The 17728-nt window shown below is 38.9% G+C and overlaps 1 protein-coding gene across 1 annotated transcript; it reads left to right on the top strand.

Annotated features, from left to right (window-relative positions):
- The first annotated feature begins 1257 nt into the window (after positions 1–1257).
- lhx4 (LIM homeobox 4) lies at positions 1258–15347 on the top strand. The gene is made up of 6 exons (XM_084723470.1): positions 1258–1650; positions 6140–6311; positions 8584–8786; positions 10306–10460; positions 11580–11751; positions 13939–15347. The coding sequence occupies exons 1-6, from the start codon at positions 1572–1574 to the stop codon at positions 14325–14327; spliced, it is 1170 nt and encodes a 389-aa protein (XP_084579596.1). The 5' UTR covers positions 1258–1571; the 3' UTR covers positions 14328–15347.
- Positions 15348–17728: the final 2381 nt, after the last annotated feature.

The following is a 17728-nucleotide window of genomic DNA, read 5'->3' as shown; positions in this document are numbered from 1 at the left end:
CACACACACATGCCTACCACTGCCTGGATATCAATGAAAAAAAAGGGGAAAAAAATATATTCTGTGAATTAGTTCAGTTTATCACCATCTCACCTGCTAAATATCTATAAAACTTTATTTTTTAGTTGCATTTTGTCCAAATAATCTACAGAATGTTCAAGAGAAATACTGTAAAAATAGACTGCTTCTTTTAACTTCAAAAAGTTAGTGTCTAGGCTGCCTTAAAATTTTAAGTTGACTGAATTTGAAAAGACACGTTGAGGTAATTTTGAAATGAATCAAAACAAATATACCTTTCTGATCAAATAAACATGATGTTAATGCAACACACATTACAAACAAATTTGTTCTGGGTTGCCATAAAACTGAATGCTAACTAAAAAAAACAAAAAAAACAACTTGAGATAATTTTGCAATGATGCAAAACAAACAAACATGATACTAATTCAGTTGTACTTGAGAGAACATACTGAAGGAGCTTAAGATATTAAGTTGAACCAACACATCTTCAGCCACACTGACGAACATTATAAACAAATTTGAACTGCCTTCAAATCTTAAGTTGACTGAATCTGAAAAGACAAGTTAAGATAATTTTGTAATGATTCAGAACAAATACACTTTTCTAGTCAAATGTGCTTGATATTAATTGAAGAAAGTTGAGAAAACATGTTCTGTAAGCTTAAGATATTAAGTTGACCCCACGATTCTTAATTCACGCAGATGAACAAATAAATTTCATTTTCTTTTACATTTTCTCAGTTTGAAAAGTCAGTTCTTGCTTTCACACAAATCTAGAAGAGCTCATGTTTACGAGTTCTGAAAATACTAGAAATGTATAAGTTTAATTAATCTGAATAAATAAAACTTGTATACTTACGTTAAGCTAATGAGAAAAGATTTTTTACAGTACATTTTGTTTGAAGATAATAAGCACACACACTCTACATGAACAACTCTCATCCTTTCTTTATAAACTGTTGATTGCTAAAATAAAAGTGAAACTGTTCCTCATCTCCCTGGCTGCATGGTGGGACCCCCTCCTCCTCATCCTCCTCCTCCTCTCCAGCAGGAGCCCTGCCTGCTGGCCCGGGGCCCCTCCGGGAGCCACTGCAGTGAGCTATTTATGGTCTCCACAGGAACAAGGTCCCGCCTCTCCGGAGACATTTTCATATACCATGTTGGCCGCCGCCTCTCCTCCTCTGCTGGTACACCTATGGAGGATGCTTTCCGCCCTCGGGGGGCCTCCTCTTCCTGCGCTCCTATTGGCCCCCGGTGAGACTCTGGCGCGCTGACGTCAGGCCCCGCCGCCCCTGCAGCGCTGAATGGACCGAGCAGAGCAGCCTGTCTGATTCACTCCAAAACAGCTCGGCACGGCGCGGCACGGACATCCTCCCCGGGAATAGAGACGTTAACAGGGACAGAGAGGGACCTCAGCATCCTGCAGAGAGGAGAGAGGCCTCCGCATCTGCACCATCATACTTTTTTTTTATCCACAAGACAGGACGGGGGAGTGCGCCCACCGTGTTGCGGGTGTATGTGCGTGCGTTTGTCTCCCGGTTTGGATCACGATGATGCAAAGTGCGGCGGTCCTACCGACAGAGAGTCCTGTAAAGAGTTTACCGGAGATTCTCGGAGTGCCACTGCAACGTAAGACATTTTTCATACCCTCTCTTTTTTTTTCCTGTCGATTATCAATCTGGAAGCCGGTTGGGGAGTGTGCTGCTGCAGGGGTTTATAGGTACAGTAACTGGACTGAGGATGAGGAGAGGAGGCTGAAGCTCTCAGTCTTAGATTGTCACGTACAGGCCAGTGATGTGTCATGCTGCTTATATTTCAACCAGCGTAAAGACGCCTCAAATAATTCTGATTATTGGCCCTGAAAACCAAGCAACGGCCAACCCTCATGTCCAATTAATCTTCTCGCAGGGCTCTGCTGTGTTCTGCAGTGCAAATGATGGCACCTTGGTTTGAAGGGAAAAAAAAGAGGATAATTTCTGTTATTTAAAGCAACACTAAGCTTATTTAATTTTCCAGTTTTTGGTCTCAAACTTTCAAACTACCCTCCGTCAGGTTGTTGGTCTTACAGTGAGTCCTCCCAGGCAGCTGTTAATGTGTAAACGAGGCTGCATGGTCAAGAGATCAGACGCAGTTGTCATCACCCATCAGACAAATACACTCTGACTTTGACTGACACTCATTACAGGGTCAAATAAATGCCTGATATACGTTATTTCCTCATTTTTGTGTCTGAAGCAAGGCCTAGATATACATTTTTATTTTTATATTTTACCATTTTAAAGCACATAGTTCATTTAGAGGCGAAATGATCAAATGTTTCTGACAGTTTGGCCTATTTTTTACAGCATCTTTACAATATTTTCTACCTTGCAGCATCAAAGGCGAGAATTACCTTACATCTGTTCGTCCCGGCGTGCTAATCTGTGCCAGCCAGGCCCCTTTATAATCTGACCGTGCAATCAAGACAGAAGTGCAATGGGATACATCTCTGCTCTGACCTAATTATTTATAGGCGAGTTAGTAAAACGTACAGATGGACCACCCCCCAAAAAACAAAATAATCCACAACAAAAGGGATAATTCAGTTAGATAATTACAGGACTGCTTCTTGGTGTCAAAACACTGAGACCAAACGTACTGTTCCTTTCTGTGGGTCTAAATATTTAAAATCTAACATAGTTAAAATGATATAATGGTTTTGTTTCACTGAAAAAAAGAGAATTGTTGAACCAACTTAAAAAAAAAAAAAAACACTTAAACTGATAACATAAAAATGAATTTAGTTTTTACAGATCATTTTCAAAGCAGTTGTGTTCTAACACATCTCTTTATCTATTCTTGTTAACTTAATTCGTTTGTGTGTTACCAACTGTAGTATTTGTTTTAATTTGGTTATATTAGATAAATAGAAATATCTGTTAGATTAATACAATTATTTGAAATTAACCTGAAAAACGTAAATCAAACGAGGTGATTTTTTTTTACGTTGGTCCAAGAATTCTCTCTTTTTTCCCAGTGCACATTGCTGTCGTCTGTTTAGTCTAAACCAGCTGCAAACAGGTGAAAAAGGATAACTATACGAGTCCCTCTCAGCCTGTTGCAGCACAGTATTTAAACCAAAAGAGACTATATGTGGTCGGCTTATGCTCTTTAATTTTATAAATCGAGGCAGATTAAAAGATTGGATAAAGATCCTGCCACTCAGCCCCCCCTGCAGCACCAGCATTCATCCTGTGGATTTAAACCTGGATTATTCCAGGAATAAAAAGCAGAGACGGAGAATTTATTTAAACAATCGTGGACAGACAGAGAGTGCTCTGCTGACTCAGGGCGATTACACCCAAACCTTAACCTGCTGCCTGCAGGCTATTAGTCTGGGATATAAAGTGTTTACTTCACGTTTAATTACCACAAATCATTTGACAATTGAAAGTTGGAAGAGGCTGCCAGACTGCACTTCTTCTGCTTATATTAATAAATAAATTAAAAAAAAAAACAGTTAAAGCAAAATGTGTTTCAATGAGGGAGGTGATAAGACTGAATGTAGTGAAGAGTGAAGAGTGGAGGCAACAGATACCAAGATATGAAGCCCTCCTCAATACACGAGGTTTAGTCTCTCTCTCTCTCTCTCTATCATGCGCGCGCACGCACACACGCACACACACACACACACACACACCCACACACACACACACAAACACACACACACACACACACACACACTGAAGCTGGACGCTGGACACTCTGTCGTTGCCAAGATCGTGCTGCTTTCCTTTCAGCACCACTTCTCTCTCAGTTTCATCCACCCACCACTTAGCTCCACATATTTAAAATGCAGCTACTTTCTCCACATTAAAATAAAAAAAAACACCAAGGCGCAGATTCAGACCTTCCTAAATAATGTCTTCTATCGTTACCGCACGTATTCACTCACATATGGAGGTGAAACACTACCAGTCCAGCCTATAAACCTGTCTGTGTCTGTGCAGGAATGTTGCTCTGTATTGTGCATTGCTTTCCTTTGGTGGTTTATAACTGTCGATTATTTTGTCAATGTATCAATAATTTGTTTGGTATATTAAAATGGTGAAAAATGTCGACCAGTGTTTCCCAAAGACATGGTGACGTTCCCATTTGTTTTGTTTTTCAGTCCACTGCCATAGAGTAAAGAAACCACAAGAATAGTCACATCCAAGAAGCTGCAATCAGAGACTTTTGACTTTTTTTTCTTTAAAAAAAATACTGAAACTGAACAATCAATAATCAAAATAGTTGGCAAGTAATTTAATAGCTAACAGAAATTGATAAATTGTTGCAACTCTAGTTATTAGCAATGATAATAATAATAATAATCATAATGATAAAAAATGTTATTTTCACTGACATAATCCATAAGAAAAAAGAAGAAAAAGCACAGCATTAAAACACATCGCTTACATTTTTTAGGATTTGAACTGGCATTAAAAAATAAAAACAAAAACGAAATGTGTGTGTGTCCACGTCGTGTTCAGGCTGCCTTGACCTCCACGTTGCATAAGAACCGGGGAGTTTTTGTTTTTTTTTGCAGACTGTGATGAGATTAAGCGTAAAGGATCTTTAGCTTTAGACGGTTATTTGTTAGATGATTTCACGGCCGACATGTTTTTGTGTGGACGGTGAACAGCCCCGCTGCCGCAGCTCCTCTGTATGTGTGTGTGTTTATATATACTGGTGTTTGCTCTGTCCACTTATGCTCGATATTGATTTTTCATTATCGGATATCATGTGGGTGTTTGACTAGGAGAACACGCCGAAAAAATATATCGTAAAATTGCACCGCTATTTACAGAAGTAATCATCAGTGTTGTTCGTTTTCAGATGACAACATCAATTAAGCTTTAGCTCTATGTTATTTGATGGAAAGAATAAATGAATGATGATATAAGATTATAAAATAAACCTGTTATGTGCATGGGTAAAATATCTCGTTATATCAGGTTATATAAATAGACCAAATTGTAATATTTGGTTGCTTATTAAAGGTCCATCTTTGAGAGGAAATATGTGTCTTGGTGTGGATGAATATTTGCCCAATCTTTGAAATCTGCAGTTTATTGCTGTAGATCATCGATGCTGCTGCAGAATGTGCTAATATCAATGAATCGGGAGGTTATAGGCGACTGTGTGATGCCTGTTTCTGCATGTGCACGTGTTCTGCTGCTGCTGCACCCCACAAAAATGAATTCTGATCTAGTCTCTGACTCCGATTTACATCCAGAAAACGTCAGACATCTTAGAAAAGCATCTTAAGGAATGATCAAGCTTCAGAGGAATTAAGAAAAATCAATATGGCTGTCAAAAGGTACATGTAGGCTGCTGCCTCTGCACTGCTGGGAAACAGATCCGAGTTCAGCACCTTGGACAGTGACGGACAGATGTTTTTTGCACATGCTATGCTATGTTTTTATTGTCCAACAAGACATTTAAAAACGTAATTTTGAAGGATGTAAAAATGTGAAAACTTCGAGACATAAGTGGGTCAAAAATAAAAATGACCCAAAAACAAAGATAAAAAGTAGGGCTGCACCATACGGTTAAAAAAAATCATATCGCGATTATTTTTTTAACAGATAATGCCATTGCAATATGATTCACTAAGTGGGAATAATCATTTTTTTTTTTTCAAGATTGGTAAGACAGAGCATCTCTTGCAGCACTACAGTATTTGATTATGATGCTGTTTTGTGACACATTTTTCCTTTACCAAAAGAAAACATCTTCTGTGATTTGGATGTTACTTGGCCATATTGCGATTTTCATTATATTTCGATTACTTGTGCAGCCCTGGTTAAAATATACACCCCAGGTTTGGTCCAACAATTGAAAAACTAGACGAAAATCTTGGATCTTTAAATACCATAATGAATATAATATACCACTTGAGAAAACCTGTGCAGCCAAGCTGTCTGATATGAGATATTGTAATTGTGAAAGCTGGGACACAATGGAGGGAAAACCACCTGTTTATATACGCTATCACTTAACAAAAATGAACGCATGTTTGACATATCTGTGGATATGTCAAGGGTTTCTGTACCTCTCTGTGTGCTGACTCGTGTGTGTGACCTTCCTCCCGCAGAGATCCCTCAGTGTGCCGGCTGTAGTCAGCACATCCTGGACAAGTTCATCCTGAAGGTGCTGGACAGACACTGGCACTCCAAGTGCCTCAAGTGCGCCGACTGTCAGACTCCGCTGGCGGACAAATGTTTCTCCCGGGCAGGAAGCGTCTACTGCAAGGAGGACTTCTTCAAGTAAGTGGATTTTTCTGCTTCGCTTTCTAATTGCTTTTTATAGTTAGACATATATATATTTTTTTTTCACAATTGCCCAGGCTCTTTGAGTTGGTTTCCTCGCTTTACCGGTGCTGGACAAAATCCAAACAAGCGAATCTCATCCAGAAAGAGAAACACTTTGTTCAGTTTTATATCTAACTGGGTTGGTGTGAGAGGAAAGGTGGCTGACTCTGACGAAAATATAACTTTGAATAATTCGTCTATATTCTATATTTACAAAGTACCCTAAATACTGGTTTGGTACTAGCAATTAGCCAATTGTTGCTATTGACGTATTTGTTAGCATAGTCGTTTTCAAAGTGGCGTTGAAGGAAAGCCTTGATGTGCGACACTCTCGCGAGATTTGCACAAAACGTTTCTTTATTTTGCGGCTTGTATAAACTATTTATCTTTTAAAACGCCGTGATTACGATTAATCTGGGTACGTTTAGGGACAGAAAACATTTCGTTAGGGTTAGGGAAAAATTACAGTTTGGGATAAAGTGATCAATCTCGCGAGATCTATCGCGGGTCCGGGTTTTCCTTCTAGACACGACCATTTTTGAGTTGTTCACTAGCCAAACAAGCGAATTGCACCCAGAAAAAGTAAGAGTTTGCTCAGTTTCGCCTATAATCTGGGTTGGTGTGAGAGGAAGAATGACTGTAGCTGCCAGAAACGTGGTTTTGGATTATTCGTCTATATCTGATATTTCGAAAACAAGCTTAATATCGAAATATTTATGTCTAGTTTGCTATTCTTGCTAGGCTTTTAGTGCTAGTAATTAGCAGCTTTGTTAGCTTAAGTTACATTGTTTCGAGGTTCCTTTGTGTACTAGCATAAAACCATAATTTTTCCTTTACATCTTATTGTTTCAGTTTTTTTTTTTTTACAGCTGCTTGTTATTTTTCGAAAAGTCATGGTGGTTTATAATAAAAGAAAATATAAACTTAGTCGATGTTAATTATTTTTAAAGTACGGTTTTATCAAATTCTTTTCATTTCTGAACAAAAACATTAATACATTTGGTCACTAATTATTAATTGTCTGTTTTAAATTGAGTATTCTTTAAGGCCTGTCATAAATATATATCATTATAAAGACTTTTTTTTTATGGAAAACATTTAAATATAAAAACAAGATAAGCACAGGTGTTACCAGTTATGCTAATTAAGGCCCCGTTCCATTTAGTGTAGCAGAGCCTTTCCAGTGGCCCAGTATGCACAATACCAGCACCCTGACTCTGTTTGACCTAAGTCAACCTTAATTAGTATCGTTGGTAACATCTGTGTTTACACTATTATTTCAAAACTCCTTTAAAAAACTTTATATCTCTTTTTGCTATTTCTTTCTTTCTTTCTTTCTTTCTTTCTTTCTTTCTTCTTACAAGTGGATTTCTGAGGCATGAGCCTAAAGAAGAAAATTGGGTTTGACTTTTATCCAAAACAGGATCAGCAGATCTGGGCTTTTTACTAAATCATGTTTGAAAGGTTTTAATGCTCAAAGCTTGAAAGAGACCTAAAAAGCCCTGGAGTCTCACTGAAAGCTAACTGTGTTAGGTGACCCAGGGGATGGGGGGGGGGGGTTGCATGTTCAAACCGTGGTGGAGGGACATCATGTGTGACGGGAGAACACAGGAACACACACACATGTGTAGACACACAGATTCAGTGGTTTGTGTTTCCCAGTAGTGATTTGGAGGCTTCACCTTGCTCTTTTTATTTCTGTGGGTTGGTTGTGTGATTTAAAGCCTCTCCTGAGTCAGTGTTTTATTGGTTCCCCTAAGGGTGTGTTTACTGTGAGCACCCCTCCTCCTCCTCCTCTTCTCCCTCGTCTTCCTCTTTCTTCATCTCCTCCTCCTTAGCTCTCAGTACTTCATCTGCAAACACATAAACATGCAAAGACACACACACTGGCACACATATACACACACACACACCATACAGTGCATTGATCCTCTCCATCCATCAGCCTGTGGACAGGTCTATCGTTAACAGAAATGCATTCCAGTGCTGATTTTTCCCTCTACAACAGCTGGAGCTTCTATTAACACAGACACTGTGCCATCACTCTTGGCTGTAGTTGAAGAAATGGCTGTCTAGCATGTGAAATTTTAATCTTGGTTGGTTGGTCTCACTATCAGCCATCAGCCTGTAAAGTGGCTATAAATAGGAGAAAGATGTCAGTCTACCCTGCTGGTGTTTTGCATCAAATTTTCTAATGGCGGCTTTCCTCTTCATGTTTTTCCTGCAGGCGTTTTGGAACAAAATGTGCATCATGCCAACAGGGGATCCCTCCGACGCAGGTTGTGCGGAAAGCGCAAGACTTTGTGTATCACCTGCACTGCTTCGCCTGCATCATGTGCAGCCGACAACTGGCCACCGGGGACGAGTTTTACCTCATGGAAGACGGGAGGCTGGTGTGCAAGGTGGACTATGAGACTGCAAAACAAAATGGTAGGTCTGAAAAATCTAGTCAATTTTAAAGAGATATACTGGTTAAAACTTTACTTAGTTTTTTCAATTGGTAACGTGCATCTGTCAAAACTGAAGTCACATTGTCAAATTTTTCACACAACAAAACAGAAGTCTATGTAAATCAGTTTTCATTGCTTTCGCACAAAATGCACACATTTTCCAAAATCCAAACTCTTCTCATTCATATTCCACCTTCTGCAAAACGCAATATATGAGCAGAAAATCCATTTTCATTGTTAAAAACAAACTGAAAACAGAATGATTGCAAATTTTGAGCATTTCTGCAGCAACCATACTGAAAACTATAGAAGATCTTAGCAAAACATTTACAATATAATGAAATTATTTCAAACAGAGCTAATTGCAGTTTGAGCTGAAAGCCTACACAGGTGTCCTGTTTTTAGTGTAGTTACCAAACAGACAAAAGTGTGACAGTTCACAGTTCTGTACAGTATGAATGATTATATGTTTTTAATGTTTTTTGGTAATTATTACTGCAATCCTGGAATTTCAGTTTGTTTCAACTTTTTATTCTTCATGAGTAAATTGCTACAAGCAAATATCTAGAAAAATGCAGTTTAAATATATCGAAGCAGATTGCTGTTTTTCTGATTCATTATTGTTACAAATACTTTATTACAGTTAATGCAATTAAAATGGGTTATTATTCTCTAATGAAATACTGATTTATGTGAAAAATAATTCCAATTTCAAAGATAAAACTTTGTAATTTATGTAATGCTCCTTGTTATCAGTGTTTTCTAGATTCATGTGTTATGAGTGACAGTGTTTGCTTTCTGAGTGAGAATTTTTGTCATTGTCCACTGAGCTTATTTTGAGACATGTATGAAGTGTTTTGGTAGTTTGAGTAAGTTTTGGAGGTGAGATTACCTGTTTGGACATCGTGCATGTTGGTAGTGCAGACATTATGAAGAGTTTTGGAATAGTAGTTTAAGTATTGACAGATGCATGTTATCAATTGAAGAAAACTGTAAAAAAAAGATTTGCTTCAACAATCGTTGTCCATACAGTCAGACATAGTCTCTGTGGTTTGCTGTTGAACTGCTCTGGCTTGACTTCACTTCATCAGGGTCACAGCAGAGGATGTGATCCAGCTGTGTCCACTGTGTAATACAGTCAAATGACTCCTGACTGTGGATCTATGTTGTTTGTCGTCTGGGTGTGGATGCTGTCTCTCTCACTCCCTCTCTTCTGAGATTTCCATGCATCTCTGATTGATTATGTAAAGTGAAGCAATGCTCTTATATGGTGCGGCCCCAATAACTCCGTTCCTCTGGCACTCTGGCTGGCTAGATTTATGTCCTCTTCTGTGGGAGTGGGACAGATGCACAAGGACAATAATAATACACTTCCATACATGACCATTCACTTCATTTAACACACATGTACTCCATGCAGAGGCCGTGGGGGCACTGCCTGTTAAGGCAACGTGACTAATGTAAGAAGAAGTCACTCACACTTGTAATGATGTTTTCAGATGATTCAGAGGCGGGGACCAAGCGACCGAGGACCACCATCACGGCCAAGCAGCTAGAGACCCTCAAAAGTGCCTACAAAAACTCGCCGAAACCGGCACGCCACGTCAGAGAGCAGCTGTCCTCAGAGACGGGGCTGGATATGAGAGTAGTGCAGGTAGACGCTTTTGTCTTTTCTACTACTGCAGGTGACCATATTCCCGCAAAGGGATCTTTGTGACATCCAACCTGTACAAAATGCAGCAGCTCGGTTTCTCACCACAACCAATAGACAACACAGGTTCATCCTGATTTGAGCATCTTAAGCCAGCTCATCATTTTCAATAATTAAGCCTTATCATAAATCTAAAACAGGCACTTTGCTTTGGAGCACTCTTTCTAAAAAGGTAAAAAGATTCTATTTTATTTTGAAGATGATCAGGGCTGTATCAATTAATCTTTCAATCATTGTTTCAATTAATCGATTAGTTGTTTGGTGTGAAAAATGTTGATCATTGTGCCCCAGAGTATTCAGTTTACTGTCAAAAGAAACCAGAAAATATTAAATAAGCTGAAATCAGAGATTTAGAATATTTTATTTTCTTAAAAACAAATTACTCAAAACGATTTATCAATCAAATTAATTTAATAGTGGACAATTAATCATCTAATTGTTGCAGCTCGGAAGATGATACAAAAATACAATACACTTATTTATGTGTTAATATAAATACTTTAATTGTTTATTTTTTATTTAAAATTGTCTTGTAATTATTTTGTAAAGATGCATATTATTTGACTGAAACAAGGTGGTTTAAAGCATTTAAGATCTGAAATAGGAAAACATTGAAAAGCCTGATTAAACTTTTCTGTTTATTATTATTAGTTGGCAAAGTACTTGGTTGTTTTGAATAATTAAATATAATCTTTTTTTTCCCTTTTTTTGTTTGAAATTCTTTATTTTAGGACAGTAGTTTATATTATAAGACATACATCAGAATAAGGGCAGTTTCATTTCCTCTCCTGTCCACAGATTTTTACAAAAATGTAAGAACTCTGTATATTTTTGGAGGAGTGAAGTGTGCACACAAGAGCAATTAAAAGTATGTTAGGGGGCGATTGGAAAGGAAGTAAAATAAAAATCAATGACGGAGGCCAGGGTGAAACAGCATCACAGGGTCATTCATTCAATACCTCCACAAAATCTGGCTGTAAAGGCTTTACATATTAGACCCACTTGGTCCAGAATAAATTCCTATTTTCAGTTAATAATTATTGTCATTATTATCTCTGTCAGGTGTGGTTCCAAAACCGGCGAGCAAAAGAAAAGCGTCTGAAGAAAGACGCAGGTCGACATCGCTGGACTCAGTTTTATAAAAGTGTCAAACGCAGCCGAGGGGGAACCAAAGTGGAGAAGGAAAGCTCGGCCGACGACGCAGGACTCAGCGACAGCGAGCTGAGCTTCAGAGGTATGTGTTGTGTGGTAAACTTCCACCGAGCGCATATTTATTATTGCTTAAGAGCGAGATTCCTGAAAGGGAATTGTCAGTCATGCTGTCGTGCTAATGGGATTAAGGGACCCTACAAGCTGCTAAATGACACGGTTCTGAGTGCAGCTGCAATTGAATGTGTCTTTCTGGCATTTTCATTTGTTTTCTTGTGTTGTTCTGTGCACGGTATCTCAGGCAAATCCAAAATGGCATTCTCATTTCACATTCCCCTCACACCTCCCCGCAGCCGCTGACGCATCCTCCTGCCTCCGTTCATCGCCATGATGGAGCTTATTGAAAAAGAGAGAGGGTCCTTAGTGGGACGCAAACAACATTTTAGACATCCCCATGTTATTTAATGTTCGCAAACCCCGTTTTGGGGAGTCATAAAAGTCTTCAAGCCACTTTTAAAAAGAAGGCCATTTTTATGAGAAATGAAAACATGGTGACAGAAACTCTATAAAGCATGTGAGGCTTTTAGTCAATTAGAGAGAAAGCGCTCTGGGGCTTTGTTGTTATTGAAGCCACCCGGGGGAGGGATTGAGATGGAAACAAATATTTTGTGCTGCAGTAATTGCACACATACAGACCTCCTTTGTTAGAGACCAACGTAAAGCGCATCATTTCTCACCAACAAATGCTTATTAAATACTTCAGAGGCTCAGTGGTCCACTTACTGTACCTTCGTCAAGTCCACATAACGCTGCCACAATAAATCTCACTCATAAAAGCACTTAACTGTATTGAAATATAACAACTATATAATGCTCTTGCAGCTGACAGCGCTGTTGATGTGTCAAAGTTTTTACACCCCTCATGCTAAGTGGTGGTATCTCCTCCACTGAGGGTGTCACGATTTGACTTTTGATTTTAAGGCCACAGTTTGATTTGATTTTCAGTTTAAACTTTTTTTTCCAGCACTGACGGTTGTTCCATTCTTAGACTTCCAAGTTCTCACCTGCAAAAAGCCACAAGTCGCCTTTTAGGGAAGGTGGTCTTGTGGGAGACCTGAACCCTAATATGTGATGTAGACTAGAGGGTTTGTTGTGGGAAGTGAGTCTCTCCCAGTGCCAGCATGTTGCTGCAGTCACAGAACAGTGCATGCTATAAGGGGTAGTTAAACGTACTACGTGGAGATTTTAAGGGGGCTGAGACCCCCTCGAGGACCACCAGGAGTCACCGGCGGGCTTCAGCAGGTAGAGGATAGGGACAGGAGAGAAGATAAGGGAAAATATTAAAAATAAAATAAAATGCAAAAGTCATTCTTTTATTATATTATTAAGTATAATCTATAATGTATATATGATTTAAAGGTAATTAACATTGCATTAATAAAAGTAAAGAAATATATTAAGAAGTTTGTATATTTGTATTGTACATTTGCCATAGTTTGCCAGTGGGTTTTTGTCTCATAAAGATGGGCCTCGGCCACAAGGTAATATTTTTAGGGGTCCTTGGCATGGAAAGGTTTAAGAACCTTTGTTCTATATGACCTACATAAGCAAACAAGACTACTGTTTGGAAATTTTAGCTATGTCTTTTTAGTTATTCTTAATGCTTGTCACTGGGTTGGCATTCGTAAAAGTCTTGGGAAAATTGACAATCCCCCTTTTGATTTTGATTAGAGATGCACTGGTCCGTATTTTTTTCAGTTCCTATGCAGTACCTGACTTTGAGTATCTGTTGATACCAATACTATACCAATACAGCACTCTTTTTTTCTTGATTAGAAGCAGTAGATTACATAAGGCTGAAACTGAACTTCAGTTTTGTGGTGAAAAGTTTTGTGTCAGTTGATACAGATGCACATCCAGACAGAGTTTCATCTGGAAAGCCTGTGTAGTATGTGTAATGTAACTTGAGTAATGGCATCCTCCAGCCATTGTGGGACACTGGTGCAGAATAGACATGAAAAGCACTATTCATCTCTGAATTTGTGCTGCTTAGCAGAGTATTAATAAATAGGTAACACATAGTGTTGTGGAATTTAGATTGAAACGTGGATCTGTGACATCTGACGTCTGATATTTGATGAGTGATTTTCATCAATATCAGGCCCTGATACTGATATTGGATTGGATCGGTTTCATCTCTAATTTCAATTATTGCATGTTAAGATTGATTTTGAACTGTAATTGTGATCCCTTCCATCCCTCTCCTCCACAGATGACCAGGTTCTCTCAGATCTTGGCCACACCAACGGGCTTTACGGGAGCGTCGGTGATGTGACCAACAGCGGGGTGTTGAATGGCGGCTTCTCTGTTGACGCCACGGGACAACCCTACCATGACATCCGAGCGGGAAGCCCCTACGGTCTCCCTCAGTCGCCCTCCTCCATCACCTCTCTGCCTGGCCACACCCCTCTCCTCAACAACCTGGGCTTCAACATGGACAGTCTGGTGGTGCAGGGCGGGCCGGGCGGTGTGGGACAGGCCCTGAGGGCCATGGCAGGGGGCCCGACCTCAGACCTCTCCACGGGCAGCAGTACAGGATACCCCGACTTCCCCACAAGCCCTGCCTCATGGCTGGATGAGATGGACCATTCCCAGTTCTAGAAGATCGCTGCGGGAATAAACAGACTCAAAAGGCTTTTTACATTTCTTTCTATCGCCCTCCGAGACTTTGTGATTTTGGGTGAAGAGGAGAAGGAAGAGAAGAACCGGGGTCGAGATGTGCAGTCCGGATAAAAGCAGTGAAGAACACCTCAATCAAAACACTGTATCATACACTTTTTGTTATCACCTGACTTTATTTTGTTCTTTCACTCTGAAAATGAGACTGGATTTCCAATAAGTCGGTGGATTTTGCTCAGAGGGGAGGTGATCCCAAAATAAACCACCCCTGTCTGTCTAACAGCTACAACAATAGGGCTGCAATCTAGATCAGAGTCCCTATATGAGACCCGGGAGGCACCTGCATGCTTCTTGATTGATATTGAGTAGGACTGCTGTCTGTCTGGCCATATCAAAGCCTTTACATTGGCGATGCACTTTACTCTCCTCTTCTTTTTCTACACATGTATGGACAGGAATGCAGAGGGAGGAAGAGAGAAAGAGAGGAGAGACATATGCACAAGGCAAAAACACAGTGTTTCATTGGGAGAGAAATTTACAAGAACAGTGGCACAAGTGTGAATTTTGAAACCATGCTGACGTTTTTTAATGTATTGCTGAAGCTTACAAGTTATTAGGAAGTAGATGGTCTGTCCGTCCGTCAAGTCCGTCCGTCTGTCTGTAGAAAACCGATGTCTCCTCTGTTTGAGTGAGGGCGAACACTGTTTGCTACACAGCAGGTCTCTCTTCTATATTTATAGGTGCTTGACTTGTTCTTGTCTGTGTAAAAGCTGTCTGAGAGCGGACATCCCGTCAGTATTAAATTATCTGTTTCCAGGCGTCAAAGCTTAATGTGTTGGAGGACAGTCAAGAAGTTTGGAGAAACTCTAATCATTCTAGTAATATATCACACATCTAAATTATTAATTTATTATTTTTCTGAATGCACAGATGTTAAGACAAGGAGATATCCAGTTTATAAGACATGCAGATTCCTTTGCAGAGAAAATTTAATGGTTACACACACACAAAACATTTACGTAACATTGAAAAACACCAACAAGTATTAGCAAGAACACTGACAAAAAATGTGCTTTGTGTTGGCTCTTCTGTTTCTGATCCAGGCTTCTCTTGGTAATCTACTCAGTCCAGCAGAGCTCTGGCTTTGCCTGCTATCAACCTACTTACTGACCCCCAGATGTGTTGTCAGTCTGTCCTCCCCCTGCCAGGCCTCCGTGTCAGAGGGATTACCACAGAGCCCCCCACTATCAGGGAAGATACTCTGCTGCAGCCTCAGTGCTGCTGGGTTGATACGTTTCTTACAGTTACAGTTACATCAGCTACATCTTAAAGCCACGACAACTGATTCACTAAAAGTAAAACACCTGTGACTGTCCTATTTCTGTTTTGTCAGTTGAAGAAATTAAATCCAATCTCATCTATGTGGTCACTTTTTCGTAAAAAAAAAAAATAAAAAAGAAATCGCCAAGTCCTTTTTATAACAGAGCATCCTGTTTAAGAGCCAGAGAGCAAATCAACGAACAGAAAGTGAAATCATTAAGAAAATCTGGCAACACTTAAGATTTCAGCCCGCAAATTGCAGCGTAATTATCTAGTAAATACACAATATCAATGAAATGCTTACTGTTTAACTGTACTGGGATAAATATGTAAACACAGGGTAGGAAGTATCTTTGTGTTTAAGAGGGAATATGTTACTTAAATTGCTACCAAAATAAATTAAATTAACTACCAAAACCAATTTTAAATTTTGGAAAATAACAAAAGAGTTTAAAATACAAAGAACAGTGCACATTACTGTTGTTGGTTGGGAAGAAAACAGTTATTTTTTATATATGTACCATGTAATTTAAAAAGTACGTACAGTTAGGGCTGCAACAATTAATCGATTAGTTGAAAATATTAAATTAATCACCAGATATTCTGATAATTGATTAATCATTTTGAGTCATGTTTTAAGGAAAAAATATCCAAATTCTTTCACCTTCTCAAATGTGAATATTTTCTTGTTTCTTCAGTCCTCTGACAGCAAACTGAATATCTTTCAGTTGTGGACAAAACAATTATTATTTTTGGACATTTCATGGACCAAACAACTTATCCATTAATCTAGAAAATTATTGAAAGGTTAATCGATAATGAAAATAATTGTTACTTGCAGCCCTTCTTACAGTGTGATAAATATCTGTCTCCCTAAATGCAAATCTTTTATCCCTGTATTCTTCCCTTGTACATACAGTAGATGCCCAGTAAGTGTTTCATTGGTTCCTAAAACTGCAACAGTAAGTCAATTAAGCAATTAGTTGATCAAAAGAAAATTAGTTGCCAACCATTTTGATAATTAATTAATAGTTTCAGTCATTTTATCAAGAAAAAATGTCAAACATTTGCTGGTTCTAGCTGCTTTAATGTAAGGATTTGCTGTTTTCCTTTGTAATTTAAATGGTAGTGTTTTGGACTGTTAGTTGGGCAAAAGAAGAAATTTGAAGACATTACGCTTTTTTTGGACATGTTAAAGACTAAATAATTAATCAATTAGTCGTGAAAATTATCGGCAGATTAATCGATAATAAAAATAATTGTTAACTGTACCTTATTCTGTGTGCACATAATATTTACAGTGTAATTTGCGGGCTATAATCTAAAGTGTTGAATAAAAATCATACACAAACACTTTACCACTACAGTTTTGTTAAGTCTGTGTTGCCTCAGAAGTTTGCATCTTAATTGTTGTAAATTTTGTACAGTTTGAAAACGTGTTGATCGTCTTGTTTCATGAGCGCTATTTATTATTGCCATGTGTCTTTGAAAAAGATGTAAAAGAGAGCACTGAATTTATTCATTTATGCCTTCTGTGTAATGGTATGAACCGTGTACAGTCAAATCTATATGAGGAAAATAAAGCTGAATTGTCTTTGGGTTACCCTCGAGTGCATTCCTCTTTAATGGGCCGGGCCTGCAGTGATGAATGTGAGAGTTAAGATTTTCAGCTGAACTTTGTTTTCAATATATCAAAAGAAAAATATCTGCTGTAGGTGTTTTTATTATTTTGCCTTATCTAAACGCTCTTAGAGCGAGTTAACCCGCAAATTCATTTACCCATTGAGAGCATTTACCACACACTTAGGCCTCTATTCAATTGTGGAGATCCATTTAGTACCACCAACAGACAGTGGTCAGTCAGTTAACAGTGATTGATGCTGCTTTCCTCTCTCGCTCTCGGGGTGGGGGTGACAAGAAAGATGCATGAAGAGAGAAGAAAGAGAGAAAAAAAATAAAACAAGTGGAGAAACAGATGCCTGGCTGGTTGTATTCACTGATCCTCTCAGTGCTAAAGAGACGCAGCAGCAGATTGCAGCGCTGCACTGTCAAATCTATCCTTA

Source organism: Lutjanus erythropterus, chromosome 7, assembly GCF_056507025.1.
Source record: "Lutjanus erythropterus isolate fLutEry1 chromosome 7, fLutEry1.hap2, whole genome shotgun sequence".
In the NCBI taxonomy this organism is placed as follows: Eukaryota; Metazoa; Chordata; class Actinopteri; order Lutjaniformes; family Lutjanidae; genus Lutjanus; species Lutjanus erythropterus.
Note: the sequence above shows the minus strand (reverse complement) of the source record. Positions and strands in the feature narration are given on the sequence as shown.